The following is a 17,407-nucleotide window of genomic DNA, read 5'->3' as shown; positions in this document are numbered from 1 at the left end:
TCCTAATTTTTAGCCATTCCTTTTCTCTGCAAGGAATCTCAGGTAAACTATAAAGTGGCCTCTTTTTCTCCCCTTCTCCTACCCCAGTGCAATACACTTTTGCTGAAAATCCTAAGAAAATGTTCCCCTGACCTTCCTGCGTGAACCTGGCTAAAACTCTGCATTAACTTACAGCAAAAATGAAGCCCCAAAACCACCAAAGAAGTCCACAGATGCTTCTCCATCCTTCTTCTGCACAGGGCTGCCCCCAAAAGCTGACTGGTCTATTCAACATTTTTTTTTTAACACTAAACAAAGAGATTCTCAAGGTATGCGATCAGCCAATCAGAGACCACATGCCCCTCCTATACACAATCATACCTACAGTCAGGGCCATTGAAAACACTGCCATCTTGGGGCTGTAGATACAGTTGCTCAAAAGCTCTGATTAACCTTCTTCCAAGGTTTTCTCCTTGCCAGTTGCAATATGACATAGGATATGAGCCCTGATATGCCTGGGTTAGCACAGTAAACTGCTACTTAAAACATGTTTGAACACTCTAGTCTGAATTCTGGCTGTAGATGATATTGGAGAGAAGAGCTAAGCCTCTACTTTATCATCTTAAAATGAATGTAGTAACATTTGTCCGACAATTTTTGAAAGATTAGAAGACATGATGCAGGCCATCTCTTCCTATACAGAAACACTACGCTGATTTAACAATGATATTAGTACCTGGAAGACAAGTTCAGAATCCAACTAAGGATTAAAAACAGCTCAAAGGAGAACAAACTGAGAACAGTTACATTTGATACAGGTAAGAGGAGAATTTCACTTTACTCCTATCAGTCCAGCCACCAAATCAGGATAGCTTAGTACCAAGAAAATTGCTTAGGCCCTGATTTCTCCCATGAAGAGGTAGGTGTTTAGAGGGTAGGGAGTGAGAATGGAATACAAAACTGGCTTCCGAGCTTCTCTGAGCCCCCTCCGTGGGGCTGAGCTCAATCTTGCCTCATACCAGTGCTGAAGGACAGGCAGGGCCGAATCCACTGGAACACCGAGGAACAAAAGGAAAGGAAAGGCATCACTTTACAACTGGTACTGTTTACAAGATTGGGAATAAGTGCAGAACTGAGGTTTTAACCCCAAAAGCAAGAGGAGGAAGGTAAGGGGACCTTATGCTTAATAATTCAAAGCACATTTCATGAGCCAGTTTCTTTCTCACCTCATACAGAGCACTGGACAATGAACAGAGCTTGATCCTCTCAGATAGCTAGCTAATTTTTTGGATATGACCCAAAGGCACAGACAACAAAAACAAAAATAAACAAGTGGGATTGCATCAAACTAAAAAGCTCATGCATGGTAAAGGAAACAGTTAACTGAGTGAAAAGATAATTTATAGAATTGTAGAAAATATCTGTGAACCACACATCTGATAAGAGACTAATATCTAAAATATATAAGGAACTCAAACAACTTAAGAGCAAATAAACAACATAAAATGGGCAAAGAACCTAAATAGAAATTTCTCCAAAGAAGATATACAAATGGCCAACAGGTATATGAAAAGGTGCTCAGCATAATTCATCACCAGGGAAATGCAAATCACAACCACAGTAAGATACCACCTCACACCTGTTAGAATGGCTATTGTCAAAAAGGCAAGAGATAACAAACCTTGACAAGGATGTAGAAAACAGGGAGTCCTCATACACTTAGTGAGAGTGTAAATTGGTACAGTAATTATGGAAAACAATATGGAAGTCCCTCAAAAACTTAAAAATAGAACTACCACACAATCCAGCAGTCCCACTTCTGAGTGTATATCCAAAAGCAATGAAATCAATAACTCAAAAAGATATCCGTGCTCCCATGTTCATTATGACGTGATTCACAGTAGCCAAGGCACAAACATGGTATATGTGCACCAACAGATGGAATCCTGCCATTTGTGGCAACATGGATGCACCTGAAGGACACATAGCAAAAGAAATAAACCAAACACAGAAAGACAAATACTGAAGAATCAAACTGAATCTTAAGTGTTAAACTCTCAAATGCAGAGAGTAGAATGGTGTTGTTAATGTGGTTTGGGTGTGGGGGGAAATGGGGAGATGTCTGTCAAACAATTCAAACTTTTAGTCAGGCCAGATGAGAAAGTTCTGAAGATTTAATATACAGGATAATGACTATAGTTAATAGTACTGTATACTTGAAATTTGCTAAGAGTGTAGATTGTAAGTGTTCTCATCTCACACAGACACACACAATAGTACTATGTGAGGTAGTGGCTATGTTAATTAGCTTTATTGTGGAAATCATTTCATGATGTGTACATACATCAAAACATTATATGATATATTTCAAATGTAGATAATTTTTGTCAATTATATAGCAATAAAGCTGGAAAAATTTTTAAACAAAAGAGAAGATGCATATAAAATGCCTACAGAAGGGAATCATTTGGATTTAGCCCTCAACTAAAAATAAACTCCTTAGGATCCTGTTCTATTCTCTCCTATACCCCCAGTTTGTAGAAAAAAGCACATAACAAAGGTTTATTGAATGAATTAATGATGATGTTTGCTCTAGTACTAACAGTACTATTTTTAGTACTCATTTGTATTCCAACAGATTTTTTGTAGGCCTACTATTTGTCAGGTATGCTCATATGTGTTGACAATAAGCAAAATCTCTGCTCTCGTGGAATTACAATCTAGTAAGAGAAAGGCACAATATTTGAGCACAGACCTGGAAAGTGGTAAGTTAGAAGCTCGTGAAAGTTCTCCTCTTATTACTTCTATTTTCTCAATGAATAGTTGAGAGTGTAGATATATATGATATATGTATGAGGCTTTATTGCAAGTTTCAGTTTAGGACACAGAGTGGTATATGCAGAAGATGGAAAGAGACAGACCATGTGAAATAACCAAAAGAAACCTGGCATACTGTATGTGTATAATAGAAACTAGGCTTTCAGAATAGAATTATTGGAAGTAAAGAAGGTGCAGTGGTTAATTTTATGTGTCTATTTGACTAAGTCATGATACCCAGATATTTGGTCAAATGTCAAATTAGAAGTCGCTCTGAAGGTCTTTTTGTTTTATTTTGTTTGGTTTGGTTTGGTTTTGGTTTTGATTTTGGTGGGCTTTGTTTTGTTTTCTTGAGAGACAGAGTCAGAGGGAGAAGGAAGGAAAGAATCTCAAGTAGGCGCCACACCAAGTGCAGAGCCCAATATGGGGCTCCATCCCACAACTCTGAGATCATGATCTGAGCTGAAATCAACAGTTATACACTTGACTGACTGAGCCACTCAGGAGCCTCTATAAAGGTATTTTTTAGATGAGATTAATGTTTAAGTCAATAGACCAAGAAAAGCAGATTACTCTCCATGACATGAGTAGGCCTCATCTCAGGAGTTGAAGATCTTAAGAGAAATAGATCGAGGACCTGGAGGTAGAAGGAATTCTGCCTCCAGACTGCTGTGGGACACAAGCTGCAATACCAACTCTTTCCGGGGTCCAGCCTACCCACCTGCCTTATGGTATTTGGACTTGCCTGTCTCCACAATCACATGAGCTAATTCCTAAAATCTTTTTCTTTCTGTGTCTCTCAATCTCTTTACACACACACACACACACACACACGCATGCGTGCACATGCTATTGATCTTATTTAGATTCTGTCTCTCTGGAGAACCCTGACTAATACAGAGAATACTTTTAAAAATCAATGAAGAACTTTCATATTCGAAAAAAATCAGTTTTAAATGTGTATACACCTAAATAATATAGATGGTTTGTTTGTGTTATATACTTTCATGAATAAGTGTTGTGTTTCACAATAACATGGTTAAGTATTGATGGTGAAGATATTGTAGCCCCAGAAATGGTTGATCCCTCAGGAAACTTCCTTCAGGGAAGAACTAAAACACAAAATCAGTCCAGCAAACTCAGGAAGGAGAGGGTTGAGGGGAGAAAGAGGAGGAGAAAGGAAGAGGGAACGCGAGAGCGAGAGAGTGCAAGAGAGAGAGAGAGAGAGAGTCTCAGACAAGGTAACAGTCCATTCCCGTCCATTCCCGTTCTGCTTAAAATAGGGGCACTATATTTGGAATAAAGCCCATTTTGAACAGCGGCCTCAGGAAAGGCAAGGATAGTTACTGATGTGGGAGCAGGGCTGGCAGAGAACAAAGCACAACTAAAGTCCTGCAAACCACCTCCACCCAGGGTGGGATATGTGGGATATTCTTCAGGAAGCTTCCAGTTGTCTTAATGTCAATGCCTTCCTAGAGGGAAAAGCAATCTTTATCTTGACAACGGCAAGGCCTCCAGTATCTTGTAAGTCCTCTTAGCATATGAAAATCCTTTTGGAATCTCCCTTTTATTACCTCCTCCAACTCTGCAAGTATATAATCAGCCACCCCTCACATGCCCTGGGCAGTTGCTCTTTCTGCCCACAGGTCCTGTCCCCTTGCCTTAGTAAAACCACCATTTTGCACCAAAGAAGTCTCTAGAATTCCTTCTTGGTCGCCAGCTGCGGACCTCACCTATATTCCAAAACTTCATCATTACCACGATGGATTTTCATGAACTTCATCAGGAAGTATATGCAGTAATGGAAGAAAAGTCAGGAAATTTCCTGCAACACAATGATAAGGACCAGAACACTGTGAGGCAGCAACAGCAGATTTCAAGGCATTTCAAGTAGCTGAGACTCTTCTGAACTCCAAACCCAAGTCTAATTCCTCCTCTTAAAGAGGAACACAAAGGATACAAAGTTGCACTTAAGATTTAAAGATAAAAATAATTTGAGAGAAACTAAAGAAAATGTGAGAATAAATTTTACCATTTTAGAGTGCTGTGGATTGTTATGCAGGACACATGACTCAGAATCTATTTTAAAAATTGTTAAATTTACACTATGCTATTTTAAAAATTCTAGATGGCAAAAAAAACTTCACAAAGTGTAAAGGATAATAACAAACATTTTAAAAAGCCACATATACATGACAGTCATAATACAATTTTCTGAACATAGACAATGGGCCTCAAAAATCTGTATGTTTAAAAGACAGTAACACAGTAGGAATGGGCAGATATATATGTGGACAAATTATAGAGAAATAATGCGAACAGTATTTAAATATATGAAATGAAACTCCATCTCATTCATAATTAGAGAAACTATTAATAATAAGGGAAGCCCAACTGACAAGCAAAAGTAAAAAAACTCAGCAATACATAAGGTATGGGGACATAGGTTTTCTGGCCAATCATCACTATTAGCAGTACATATTACTGAAACTAATCTAGAAGACTGTTTAGTGGAAAAATACAGACTAGTATGAACGTGTTCCTTTCCTGAACAATATTTTCCCTAAAATGAATCATTATATTTTACTATTTTAATTGTTTTGGCTTTCTGACTTTTTTAAGGTTTTATTTATTTGAGAAAGCACACAGGCACACGAGCATGAGCAAGATCATTAGTGAGATCACGAGTACAAGTAAGGGGGGGAGAGGCAGAGAGAGAAAGAGAGAAGCAGACTCTCCACTGAGCAGGGAGCCCCATGCCTGACTCAGCCCTAGGATCCTGATGATGACCTAAGCCAAAGGCAGATGTCAACCAACTGAGCCACCTTGGATTTCCACTTTTTTTTTTAATTTAAATTCAATTTTCCAAGATGTAGTATAACACCCAGGGCTCATTTCATCACGTGCTTTACTTAATCCCAAATTACTATATCATCCCTTCTACAAACCCTTTGTTTGTTTCCCAGAGTTATGAGTCTCTCATAGTTTGTCTTCCTCTCTAATTTTTCCCCACTCAGTTTCGCCCGCTTCCCTTATGATCCCTTTCACTATTTCCTAGAGTCCACATAGGAGCAAAACCATATGATAATTGTCTTTCTCCAATTGTCTTATTTCACTGAGCATCACATCATCCAGTTGCATCCACGTCAAAGTTAATGGCAGGTATTCATCCTTTCTGATGACTGAGTAGTATTCCATTGTATATATAGACCACATCTTCTTTATCCATTCATCTGTCAAAGGACATCTTGGCTCGCGCCACAGTTTGGCAACTGTGGACATTGTAGCTGGGAATATTGGGGTACAGGTCTCCCATTGTTATCCCCAACACAGATATACTGAAAAGTTCGGCTATCTGACTTTTTGATGTGCTATTCTTCAGTTCATAATATCTTCCATTCTTCTATAGAGTTTGAGAAGTGATCACTGCTTATTATATAGGCCCAGGTAAAGAACATGCGTTGTCCATTGCTTATATATTTTCTCATTCAGTCCTCCTATGATCTTCCAAACATTCAACACACACACATACACACACACACACGACACTATCTACCATAATTATTAAAATGTAATTGGTGTCACTTTTTCCTTACCCTCTCTAGAGGGTACAGCACACATTGAGGTACTTCTCTACTATGTGCTCCTTGGTTACTTCTTTATTTGGTCTGCTCAGCAAGTTTGCATTGATTGCAACATATACATACAGCTCACCCTCTAAAATTTTTCTAATATCACTGTCGTTTGTCATCTTTTTCAGTTCTCTTTGTCGGTTTATACCCTTTACCATTCCTTATCATCTTTTTAACAGGGCTTCAGGGGGTACAGAGAGGAATACGTACACTCCATCTTCCCTTGGAACTGCAAGGCCATCTCACTCAAGGCCTTCTTGTAGGTAGGTTAAAGATTTAGGTACTACCAAGATGAAAGGAGGGGCACAATTTGTGATTTACATATGAGCCACTTCATTATGTGTCTGTCCCCATACCTTCATTTTGAATATGAGCCCATGTCTACCACCTGATTTATTAGAGAAGAAAGCAGGGCAGAGGTCCCTGGCCGCTCTTTTCCTTGCTCAGATACACTGCTTTTCCTCCTTTCTTCCCTTCCCTTCTTTCTCTCCTAAAACCTGGTTTGGGGGCTGAAGCTCTCCCATCCCTCCTGCCGTCGTACATACTCTGTCATAGACACACTGGGCAGAAACCACATTCTCAGGCACACTGAGTTCCTCAAAAAGTGTCAACCCACCAGAGTGGCTGAACAACTTGTGGGGCTGGACTTTCCCTGCAGGGATGAGCAAGAGACCACTTCATTGTTATGTGGTTTTATCTTGAAATTACTTACACCCTGGCTTAGGAATGAATGGCATCAAACTGTTGTCTAAGTCACTAATGGATAGCCAGGTGGGGAGTATTATCTTGGTGGTAGGCTCTAGCCTTTTGTATGACTTTGTATCAACCAGACGCCGAGAGACAAACAACCACCGACTGCGCTGGAACCAGACTGGCTCAGTCAGAGAGGCTCAGCATCCAGGCCCCTGCTCTACTCTGAGTTTGTGCTCAGCTCCCCCTGCAGTCCCCATCACTGTGTCACTCAGGGCACAGTAGTACACAGCTGAGTCTGACATTTGCACTGAGCCTTTCTTCAAGTGGAAGGAGTTGGATGAGGTGTCCAATGTTGCTTCAAATCCTTTGTTGCTTCCCTTTTCCTTGTCTCTTAATGCTCTCAGGAGGAGCTGTGGACCTTCTCCCAGATACTGGACATACCAGAAGAGAGTGGGTGTCGTTGATGTTGAGAAAGTACAGTTTATAGTCAATGAAGCCTCTTCTGAGAGGGTCACTTGGCCTTCCGTCTGTTTCACTGAGTCTCCATGGGTTTGTCCTGGGGTAAGAGAGAACTGTGTCACCTTGAGCAGGCATAACGCTCTTGGAAAAATCATAGTTAAAAGTTTTGCTGACACAATGGGGAATAAAAAATGTAAATTTTTGAGGTATTTTCCTTACCTAGCATGAAGAGTAAGACAATCACGATGCCTGAAGAACACTTCATCTCTGGAGTGTCACCTAAATAATGTTCTTCATTCTTCAACGTGAAGAAACAGAGTGACAAAGAAATGCTTAGTGAAAGCCCTCAGTTCACACAGGAAATGTGATTGTGATAGGAAGCTGCATCCCCTAGTGGACACGGACTGAAATGGGTGTGTGTTGCCCACAGGTCTCCCAAACTCAGCAACCTGTTTCATCCCAGACTCTTGAGGCACATGGCAGGCTTCAGGTGGCGGTTGGAACTCGAAAAACAACAATCCAAACTCTCAGGTCTATTTTCCTCTTCAGACACCCCCGGATATGGAAGTTCTTTAACAAAGCATCCCAGGGCATTTTTACAGCTGACAGGGTAGCAATCTGATAGAGCATTTTACTACTGTACCTTGTAATATCCTCATGTATCCATTGTGGGCCAGCCTATAACCCCCTGACTGCCAGAAAAGGGATTGGGGTAGAATACAGAAAAAGTATAAAGAAGAGAAGCCATTGCTGAGTGAGTCTGTGGTTTTTGGCACTGCACCCCAATATTTAGAACTGCGACTGTCACTTTTTAAGTACTCACTAAATATTTCTTAAATTAATAAAATAATGAACAAATTCCCTTTAATTGAAATACCATATTTACTTGTTCTGAAACTAGTAACAGTTACAAGAAATACTGTGTTTTTTAAGATTTTATTTATTTATTCATGAGAGACACAGAGAGAGAGAGGCAGAGACAGACGCAGAGGGAGAAGCAGGCTCCCCATGGGGAGCCCGATGTGGAACTCAATCCCAGTACCCAGGGATCACCACCTGAGCCAAAGGCTCAACTGTTGAGACAGCCAGGTGTTCCAGAAATACTGTTTTTTAACAAAAGCTTTCAGAAGAAGTCACACTATTTGTAGTCAACCATTTTAATAGTCAATATTCCTGAGTTTCAGAATCATTAAAGAGTGAAAAGTAGGAACTCTAGGTAGAAGAAAGATCATACATGAAGTTGTCAAATCCCTGTAGAATGACCTCTGATTCTTATCTTCTGTTCTCACTGTTTTGTTGATTCCAACATATGGTGACTAGTGATTGTGAATCAGACAACAAATACTAATCCTATCCTCTTACCAAGTTGAGCCTCAAAGATGCTTTCCATTACACCATATATCTGTCAGGTTGCGTTGCCAAATGTTAATCAAATAATTTTCCGCACATGTAAGAAATCAGGATTATCAGGAAAAAGTTCTGGAGAGGGACTCATTTTTGTAAAGCCCTGTAAACATTGATCTCTGGACACAATAGGCACCTTAACCCAGCTGTTTCTTGGAGGTGATTCCCCACACATTCAGAACTTTATGGGTTCAGAGCCAACATGGCGTAACGCTTTCCCAGATGCAGAGAGAAGTAAGAAATTCAGGCTTGGATCCTGTGTTAGGTAACGTGTCTCTTCACTTCCCCTCCACCTTCCAAATTACTTGCCAGAAACCTGCTTCAAATCTATGCTAGAAAGGAATTTTTTGGCAAGCCCCTACAAACTTCTATTCAGATAAGCAGGAACAACGCAAATAGGTTCTGATGATGTTGATTGAAAAATAATTGGATAGCAAATAGATGCAAAAAGTCATTATGTATAACTTTAATAAAATAACACAGTTTCAGGCCAATGAAAGTCTCCAGGAGAAATATTTTGCATTTCGTGTCACTCTAGAGGACTTGTACCACAGTGAGGGCAAATGCTGCATATAAAATTTGGATATTGAATGGATTTATTAATACATAATTTACATCACAATAAGTGGCACCAAATTAAACATTCTATAAGATTTGTTGTATGCATGTATTTGTGAAGTCATCATCACAATGGAGATAATGAACTGATGCATCACTCCAAAAGTTTCTTCCTATTGCTTTGTGATCCTTCTCTCAACCCCCACTACACCCATTTTCCAGGGAAACCTTTGTCATGAATTAGTTTGCATAGTTTGTAATTTTGTGTAAATGGAATCATATGTACTCTTTTGCATGGCTTCTTCTCAGAATAATTATTCTGAGATTCTTTCATAGTCATAATTATCAAGACTTTGTTTCCTTATGTTGTTGTGTAGAACCCATCCTGTGCCTATAAAACAGTTGGTCAATTCACCTGTTGATGACTATATGGATTCGTGCTAGTGGGGCTCTTACAAATAAAGCTGCTGTGAATATTTGTGTACAAGATGTTTTAGACATATGCTCTCATTTCTCTTGGATCGATTTCTGAGAGTACAACGGCTGGATCACACGTTAGGTGTACAAATCACTTTCTTTTTTCAAGATTTTATTTATTTATTCATGAGAGACACACAGAGAGAGGCAGAGACATAGGCAGAGAGAGAAGCAGGCTCTTCTCGGGGAGCCTGATGTGGAACTCCATCCCTGGACACGGGATCACACCCTGGGCCCAAGGTAGACGCTCAAAAGCTAAGCCACCTGGGCATCCCTACATTTAACTTCTTAAACCAACGTATACGAGTAGCTTTCTTTGTAGATTCCCTGTCATTTTCTCTTCACACGATTATGCCCTCTGTTAATAAATATAAGTTCACGTCTTCCTTTCCAAGCTATATGGCTTTTGTTTCTTCTATGTGCCTTATTGCGTTGACTGTAATTTCTACTTCAAATCAAAATACAAGTGATGAAAGCCAAAAATCTTCCTTTATTTCTGACACTAAGGAGAAAGCATTTGGACTTTCCCCATCAAGTATGACATTGGATGTAGATTTTGGTTCAGCTTTTTTCTCATTGAAGAAACTCCCCTCAATTCCTTATTCACTAGGAGTTTCTCTTTGGAATGGATGTAGGTTTCGTCAAATGCTATTACTGTATCGGTTAAGATTACCCTCCTAAATTGCTCATCTGGTACTTGTCAATCACTTTGGATATATCATCGATAAATTGTCATAACAAAATATTAAGGAAAATATCACTCTCCCATTTTTACACATAATGAATCAAGCTCAAAAGTATCAAGAATTTCATGGCAGAGTTAATAGTTTTCAACACAGAGCTGGATGATAGCAAAATCCTGTTCCCTGTTTCTGCCACTACAGATAGTTGACAGAAAAAAAAATGAGAGAGACACTAGAGCGTAGCAAAATGATTTCCTCCCAAGCCTTTGAAATATTTTAGAACAGTGTTTGATACGTTCTTTATTGAACTAATTGAACTACTGAACTTATTGAACTAATGCAAATAAGGAAGAACTAAATAATTGCAGGTTTGGCTCTTTTACCAAAAGAAGAAAGAAAACATATTATAAGGGATACCCAAACTGCTACTCAGGAGCCGACCAGTGAGCAGTGAGACGTGGCTTCACAATTCCGTTCAGACGTATTATTGACATCTGATTACTACAATGCACAGTAGCAAAACTGTAAACTCTCCTAGGATTTTGTGATGTACCAAGATGTTGGTGCCTCAATCGTGACCAGTGATCACTCTCTCTGTTCCTTGAAACTTGCTTGTGATAACACAGTCTGGAGCATAGTTTTTCCAGTTAACAAGCATAAATGTCTCTAAAAAATTTAGAAATGTAATTGCCCTATGACACAGCGATCCACTTCTGCTATATACTAAAAAATGGACAGAATATAAAAATACCCAAAATATTGAATTGTTTATGTATTCCTGTTTCTACCAAAAGTTGGAAGAAACCAAAAGGTCTATCACAAATAGTAATGGATAAACAAAATGAGATATGCCCTGCACTGGAGTATTATTAAACCTCAAAAAGCAAAGACATTCTGCAACATACTGAAAGATGGAGTAGGAGGCGGGGCAAGATAGCATAGCAGAAGAGTAGGGTCCCCGAGTCACCTGCCCCCACCAAATTACCTAGATAACCTTCAAATCATCCTGACGATCTACGAATTCGGCCTGAGATTTAAAGAGAGACCAGCTGGAAGGCTACAGTGAGAAGAGTTCGCGCTTCTATCAAGGAAGGAAGGTGGGGGGGAAGAAATAAAGAAACAAAAGGCCTCTAAGGGGGAGGGGTCCGCGAAGAGCCGGGCTGAGGTTGGGGCGAGTGTCCCCAGGACAGGAGAGCCCCGTCCCGAAGAAGCAGGAGCTGGACCAACCTTCCCGAGCGGAAAGGCCTCGCAGGGTGTTAGAGCAGGACCCAGGAGGGCGGGGATGCCCGCGGGCTCCCGGGGACACTAACAGACACCTGCACCCTGGGGAGAGCGCCCCGAGCGCCCTAAGGGCTGCAGCGCGCTCGGCGGGACCCGGAGCAGCTGGGGGGGCTCCGGCAGCGGCTCCGCGGAGGGAGCTGCGGGGCGGGAGCGCGAATCCAACAGTGCAGGCTCCGGAGCACAGGGCGCCGGGACACAGCCCAGGATCTGGCCTCCCCCGGGACAGGCAGAGGCCGGGAGGGCCCAGGACCGCAAGGACGCTCCTGCCCCGAGCTGAGCAGATCAGTGGCCCTGCCTGGAGCCTCCAGGCCCGGCAGTCGGAGAGCTCTGGAGCTACTGCAGGGGCTGACTCCAGGGCTGCAGAGCTGGCCCCGCCACTGCGGTTGTTCCTCCTGGGGCCTCACGGGGTGAACAACCCCCCTGAGCCCTGCACCAGGCAAGGGCAGAGCAGATCCCCCAGGTGCTAACACCTGAAAATCAGCACAGCAGGCCCCTCCCCCAGAAGACCAGCTAGACAGACAAGTCCCAGGGGAAGTCAAGGGACTCAAAGTATAAAGAATCAGAAGATACTCCACCGTGTTTTTGGTTTTTTGTTTTGTTTTGTTTTGTTTTGTGGGTTTTTTTTCTTTCTTTCTTTTTGATTTCTGATTCAAAGATATCAGAAGATACACCCACGTGTTTTTTGGTTTTTTTTTGTTTTGTTTGTGTTTTTTTTTTCTTTCTATCTTTTTGATTTCTGATTGCTTCTTTTGATTTCTTTTCAAAGTATACAGAATCAGAAGATACTCCCACGTGTTTTTTGTTTTTTTGTTTTGTTTTGTTTTGTGTTTTTTTCTCTTTCTTTCTTTTTGATTTCTGATTCCTTCTTTTGATTTCTTATTGAATTCCCCCCCTTTTTTCACCTTTCTTTCTTTTTCTTTTCTTCTCTTTTTCCCTTTTTTTCTTCTTTCTCTTTTTTCTTTTTCTCTTTTCTTTCCTTCCCTCTCTTTTCCTGCTTTTCCCAATACAACTTGTTTTTGGCCACTCTGCACTGAGCAAAATGACTAGAAGGAAAACCTCACCTCAAAAAAAATGATTCAAAAACAGTCCTCTCTCCCACAGAGTTACAAAATCTGGATTACAATTCAATGTCAGAAAGCCAATTTAGAAGCACTATTATACAGTTACTGGTGGCTCTAGAAAAAACCATAAAAGACTCGAGAGACTTCATGACTGCAGAATTTAGATCCAATCAGGCAGAAATTAAAAATCAATTAAATGAGATGCAATCCAACCTAGAAGTCCTAATGACGAGGCTTAACGAGGTGGAAGAACGAGTGAGTGACATAGAAGGCAAGTTGATGGCAAAGAGGGAAACTGAGGAAAAAGGAGACAGACAATTAAGAGACCATAAAGACAGATTAAGGGAAATTAACAACAGCCTGAGGAAGAAAAACCTACGTTTAATTGGGGTTCCCGAGGTCGCCAAAAGGGACAGAGGGCCAGAATATGTATTTGAACAAATCCTAGCTGAAAACTTTCCGAATCTGGGAAGGGAAACAGGCATTCAGATGCAGGAAATAGAGAGATCGCCCCCTAAAATCAACAAAAACCATTCAACACCTCGACATTTAATAGTGAAGCTTGCCAATTCCAAAGATAAGGAGAAGATCCTTAAAGCAGCAAGAGAAAAAAAGTCCCTGACTTTTATGGGGAGGAATATTAGGGTAACAGCAGACCTCTCCACAGAGACCTGGCAGGCCAGAAAGGGCTGGCAGGATATATTCAGGGTCCTAAATGAGAAGAACATGCAACCAAGAATACTTTATCCAGCAAGGCTCTCATTCAAAATGGAAGGAGAGATAAAGAGCTTCCAAGACAGGCAGGAACTGAAAGAATATGTGACCTCCAAACCAGCTCTGCAAGAAATTTTAAGGGGGAATCTTAAAATTTCCCTTTAAGAAGAAGTTCAGTGGAACAATCCACAAAAACAAGGACTGAATAGATATCATGGTGACACTAAACTCATATCTCTCAATAGTAATTCTGAACATGAACGGGCTTAATGACCCCATCAAAAGGCACAGGGTTTCAGACTGGATAAAAAAGCAGGACCCATCTATTTGCTGTCTACAAGAGACTCATTTTAGACAGAAGGACACCTACAACCTGAAAATAAAAGGTTGGAGAACCATTTACCATTCAAATGGTCCTCAAAAGAAAGCAGGGGTAGCCATCCTCATATCAGATAAATTAAAATTTACCCCAAAGACTATAGTGAGAGATGAAGAGGGACTCTAACTCATACTCAAAGGATCTATCCAACAAGAGGACATAACAATCCTCAATATATATGCCCCGAATGTGGGAGCTGCCAAATATTTAAACCAATTAATAACCAAACTGAAGAAATACTTTGATAATAATACACTTATACTGGGGACTAAATCTAGCTCTTTCTACCCTTGATAGGTCTTCTAAGCACAACATCTCCAAAGAAACGAGAGCTTTAAATGATACACTGGACCAGATGGATTTCACAGATATCTACAAACTTTACATCCAAACTCAACTGAATACACATTCTTCTCAAGTGCACATGGAACTTTCTCCAGAATAGACCACATACTGGGTCACAAATTGGGTCTGAACCGATACCAAAAGATCGGGATAGTCCCATGTATATTCTCTGACCATAATGCCTTGAACTTAGAACTTAATTACAACAAGAAGTTTAGAAGGACCACAAACAAGTGGAGGTTAAGGACCATCCTGCTAAAAGATGAAAAGGTCAACCAGGAAATTAAGGAAGAATTGAAAAGATTCATGGAAACTACTGAGAATGAAGATACAACCGTTCAAAATATTTGGGATGCAGCAAAAGCAGTCCTGAGGGGGAAATACATTGCAATACTAGCATCCATTCAAAAACTGGAAAGAACTCAAATACAAAAGCTCACCTACACATAAAGGAACTAGAGAAAAAGCAGCAAATGGACCCCACACCCAGCAGAAGAAGAGAGTTAATAAAAATTCGAGCAGAACTAAATGAAATCGAGAGCAAAAGAACTGTGGAACAGATCAACAGAACCAGGAGTTGGTTCTTTGAAAGAATTAATAAGATAGATAAACCATTAGCCAACCTTATCAAAAAGAAGAACAAGAAGACTCAAATTAATAAAATCATGAATGAGAAAGGAGAGATCACTACCAACACCAAGGAAACACAAACGATCGTAAAAACATATTATGAACAGCTATACGCCAATAAATTAGGCAATCTAGAAGAAATGGACGCAGTTCTGGAAAGACACAAACTACCAAAACTGGAGCAAGAAGAAATAGAAAACCTGAACAGGCCAATAACCAGGGAGGAAATTGAAGCAGTCATCAAAAACCTCCCAAGACACAAGAGTCCAGGGCCAGATGGCTTCCCAGGGGAATCCTATCAAACATTTAAAGAAGAAATCATACATATTCTACTAAAGCTGTATGGAAAGATAGAAAGAGATGGAGTACTTCCAAATTTGTTCTATGAGGCCAGCATCACCTTAATTCCGAAACCAGACAAAGACCCCACCAAAAAGGAGAATTACAGACCAATATCCCTGATGAACATGGATGCAAAAATTCTCAACAAGATACTAGCCAATAGGATGCAACAACACATTAAGAAAATTATTCACCATGACCAAGTAGGATTTATCCCCGGGACACAAGGCTGGTTCAACACTCATAAAACAATCAGTGTGATTCATCATATCAGCAAGAGAAAAACCAAGAACCAAGAACCAAAAACCATATGATCCTCTCATTAGATGCAGAGAAAGCATTTGACAAAATACAGCATCCATTCCTGATCAAAACCCTTCAGAGTGTAGGGATAGAGGGAACACTCCTCCACATCTTAAAAGCCATCTACGAAAAGCCCACAGCAAATATCATTCTCAATGGGGAAGCACTGGGAGCCTTTCCCCTAAGATCAGGAACAAGACAGGGATGTCCACTCTCACCACTACTATTCAACATAGTACTGGAAGTCCTCGCCTCAGCAATCAGACAACAAAAAGACATTAAAGGCATTCAAATTGGTAAAGAAGAAGTCAAACTCTCCCTCTTCGCCGATGACATGATACTCTACATAGAAAACCCAAAAGCCTCCACCCCAAGATTGCTAGAACTCATACAGCAATTTGGTAGCGTGGCAGGATACAAAATCAATGCCCAGAAATCAATGGCATTTCTATACACTAACAATGAGACTGAAGAAAGAGAAATTAAGGAGTCAATCCCATTTACTATTGCACCCAAAAGCATAAGATACCTAGCAATAAACCTAACCAAAGAGGTAAAAGATCTATACCCTATAAACTACAGAACACTTCTGAAAGAAATTGAGGAAGACACAAAGAGATGGAAAAATATTCCATGCTCATGGATTGGCAGAATTAATATTGTGAAAATGTCAATGATACCCAGGGAAATTTACACGTTTAATGCAATCCCTATCAAAATACCATGGACTTTCTTCAGAGAGTTAGAACAAATTATTTTAAGATTTGTGTGGAATCAGAAAAGACCCCGAATAGCCAGGGGAATTTTAAAAAAGAAAACCATAGCTGGGGGCATCGCAATGCCAGATTTCAGGTTGTAGTACAAAGCTGTGGTCATCAGGACAGTGTGGTACTGGCACAAAAACAGACACATAGATCAATGGAACAGAATAGAGAACCCAGAAGTGGACCCTGAAATGTATGGTCATCTAATATTCGATAAAGGAGGAAAGACTATCCATTGGAAGAAAGACAGTCTCTTCAATCAATGGTGTTGGGAGAATTGGACATCCACATGTAGAAGAATGAAACTGGACCACGTTCTTTCTCCATACACAAAGATAAACTCAAAATGTATGAGAGATCTAAATGTGAGACAAGAGTCCATCAAAATCCTAGAGGAGAACACAGGCAACACCCTTTTTGAACTTGGCCACAGTAACTTCTTGCAAGATACATCCACGAAGGCAAAAGAAACAAAAGCAAAAATGAACTCTTGGGACTTCATCAAGATAAGAAGCTTTTGCACAGCAAAGGATACAGTCAACAAAACTAAAAGACAACCTACAGAATGGGAGTAGATATTTGCAAATGACATATCTGATAAAGGGCTAGTTACCAAAAACTATAAAGAACTTATTAAACTCAACAGCAAAGAAACAAACAATCCAATCATGAAATGGGCAAAAGACATGAAGAGAAATCTCATAGAGGAAGACATAGACATGGCCAACATGCACATGAGAAAATGCTCTGCATCACTTGCCATCAGGGAATTGAAAATCAAAACCACAAGGAGATACCACCTCACACCAGTGAGAATGGGGAAAATTAACAAGGCAGGAAACCACAAATGTTGGAGAGGATGCGGAGAAAAGGGAACCCTCTTACA

General features: G+C 40.3%; 1 protein-coding gene across 1 annotated transcript in view; it reads right to left on the bottom strand.

The window, feature by feature from the left end:
• Positions 1-7,845, bottom strand: part of LOC112909605 (T cell receptor alpha chain MC.7.G5-like) — a 531,968-nt gene extending 524,123 nt beyond the window's left edge. The window contains exons 1-2 of the mRNA XM_072761190.1: positions 7,800-7,845; positions 7,390-7,677 (exon numbers count right to left, since the gene is read on the bottom strand). Coding sequence (XP_072617291.1) covers positions 7,390-7,677; positions 7,800-7,845 — 334 coding nt within the window. The remainder of the gene's footprint in view (positions 1-7,389; positions 7,678-7,799) is intronic.
• Positions 7,846-17,407: the final 9,562 nt, after the last annotated feature.

The sequence above is a fragment of the Vulpes vulpes genome, chromosome 6 (assembly GCF_048418805.1).
Source record: "Vulpes vulpes isolate BD-2025 chromosome 6, VulVul3, whole genome shotgun sequence".
Classification (NCBI taxonomy): Eukaryota; Metazoa; Chordata; class Mammalia; order Carnivora; family Canidae; genus Vulpes; species Vulpes vulpes.
Note: the sequence above shows the minus strand (reverse complement) of the source record. Positions and strands in the feature narration are given on the sequence as shown.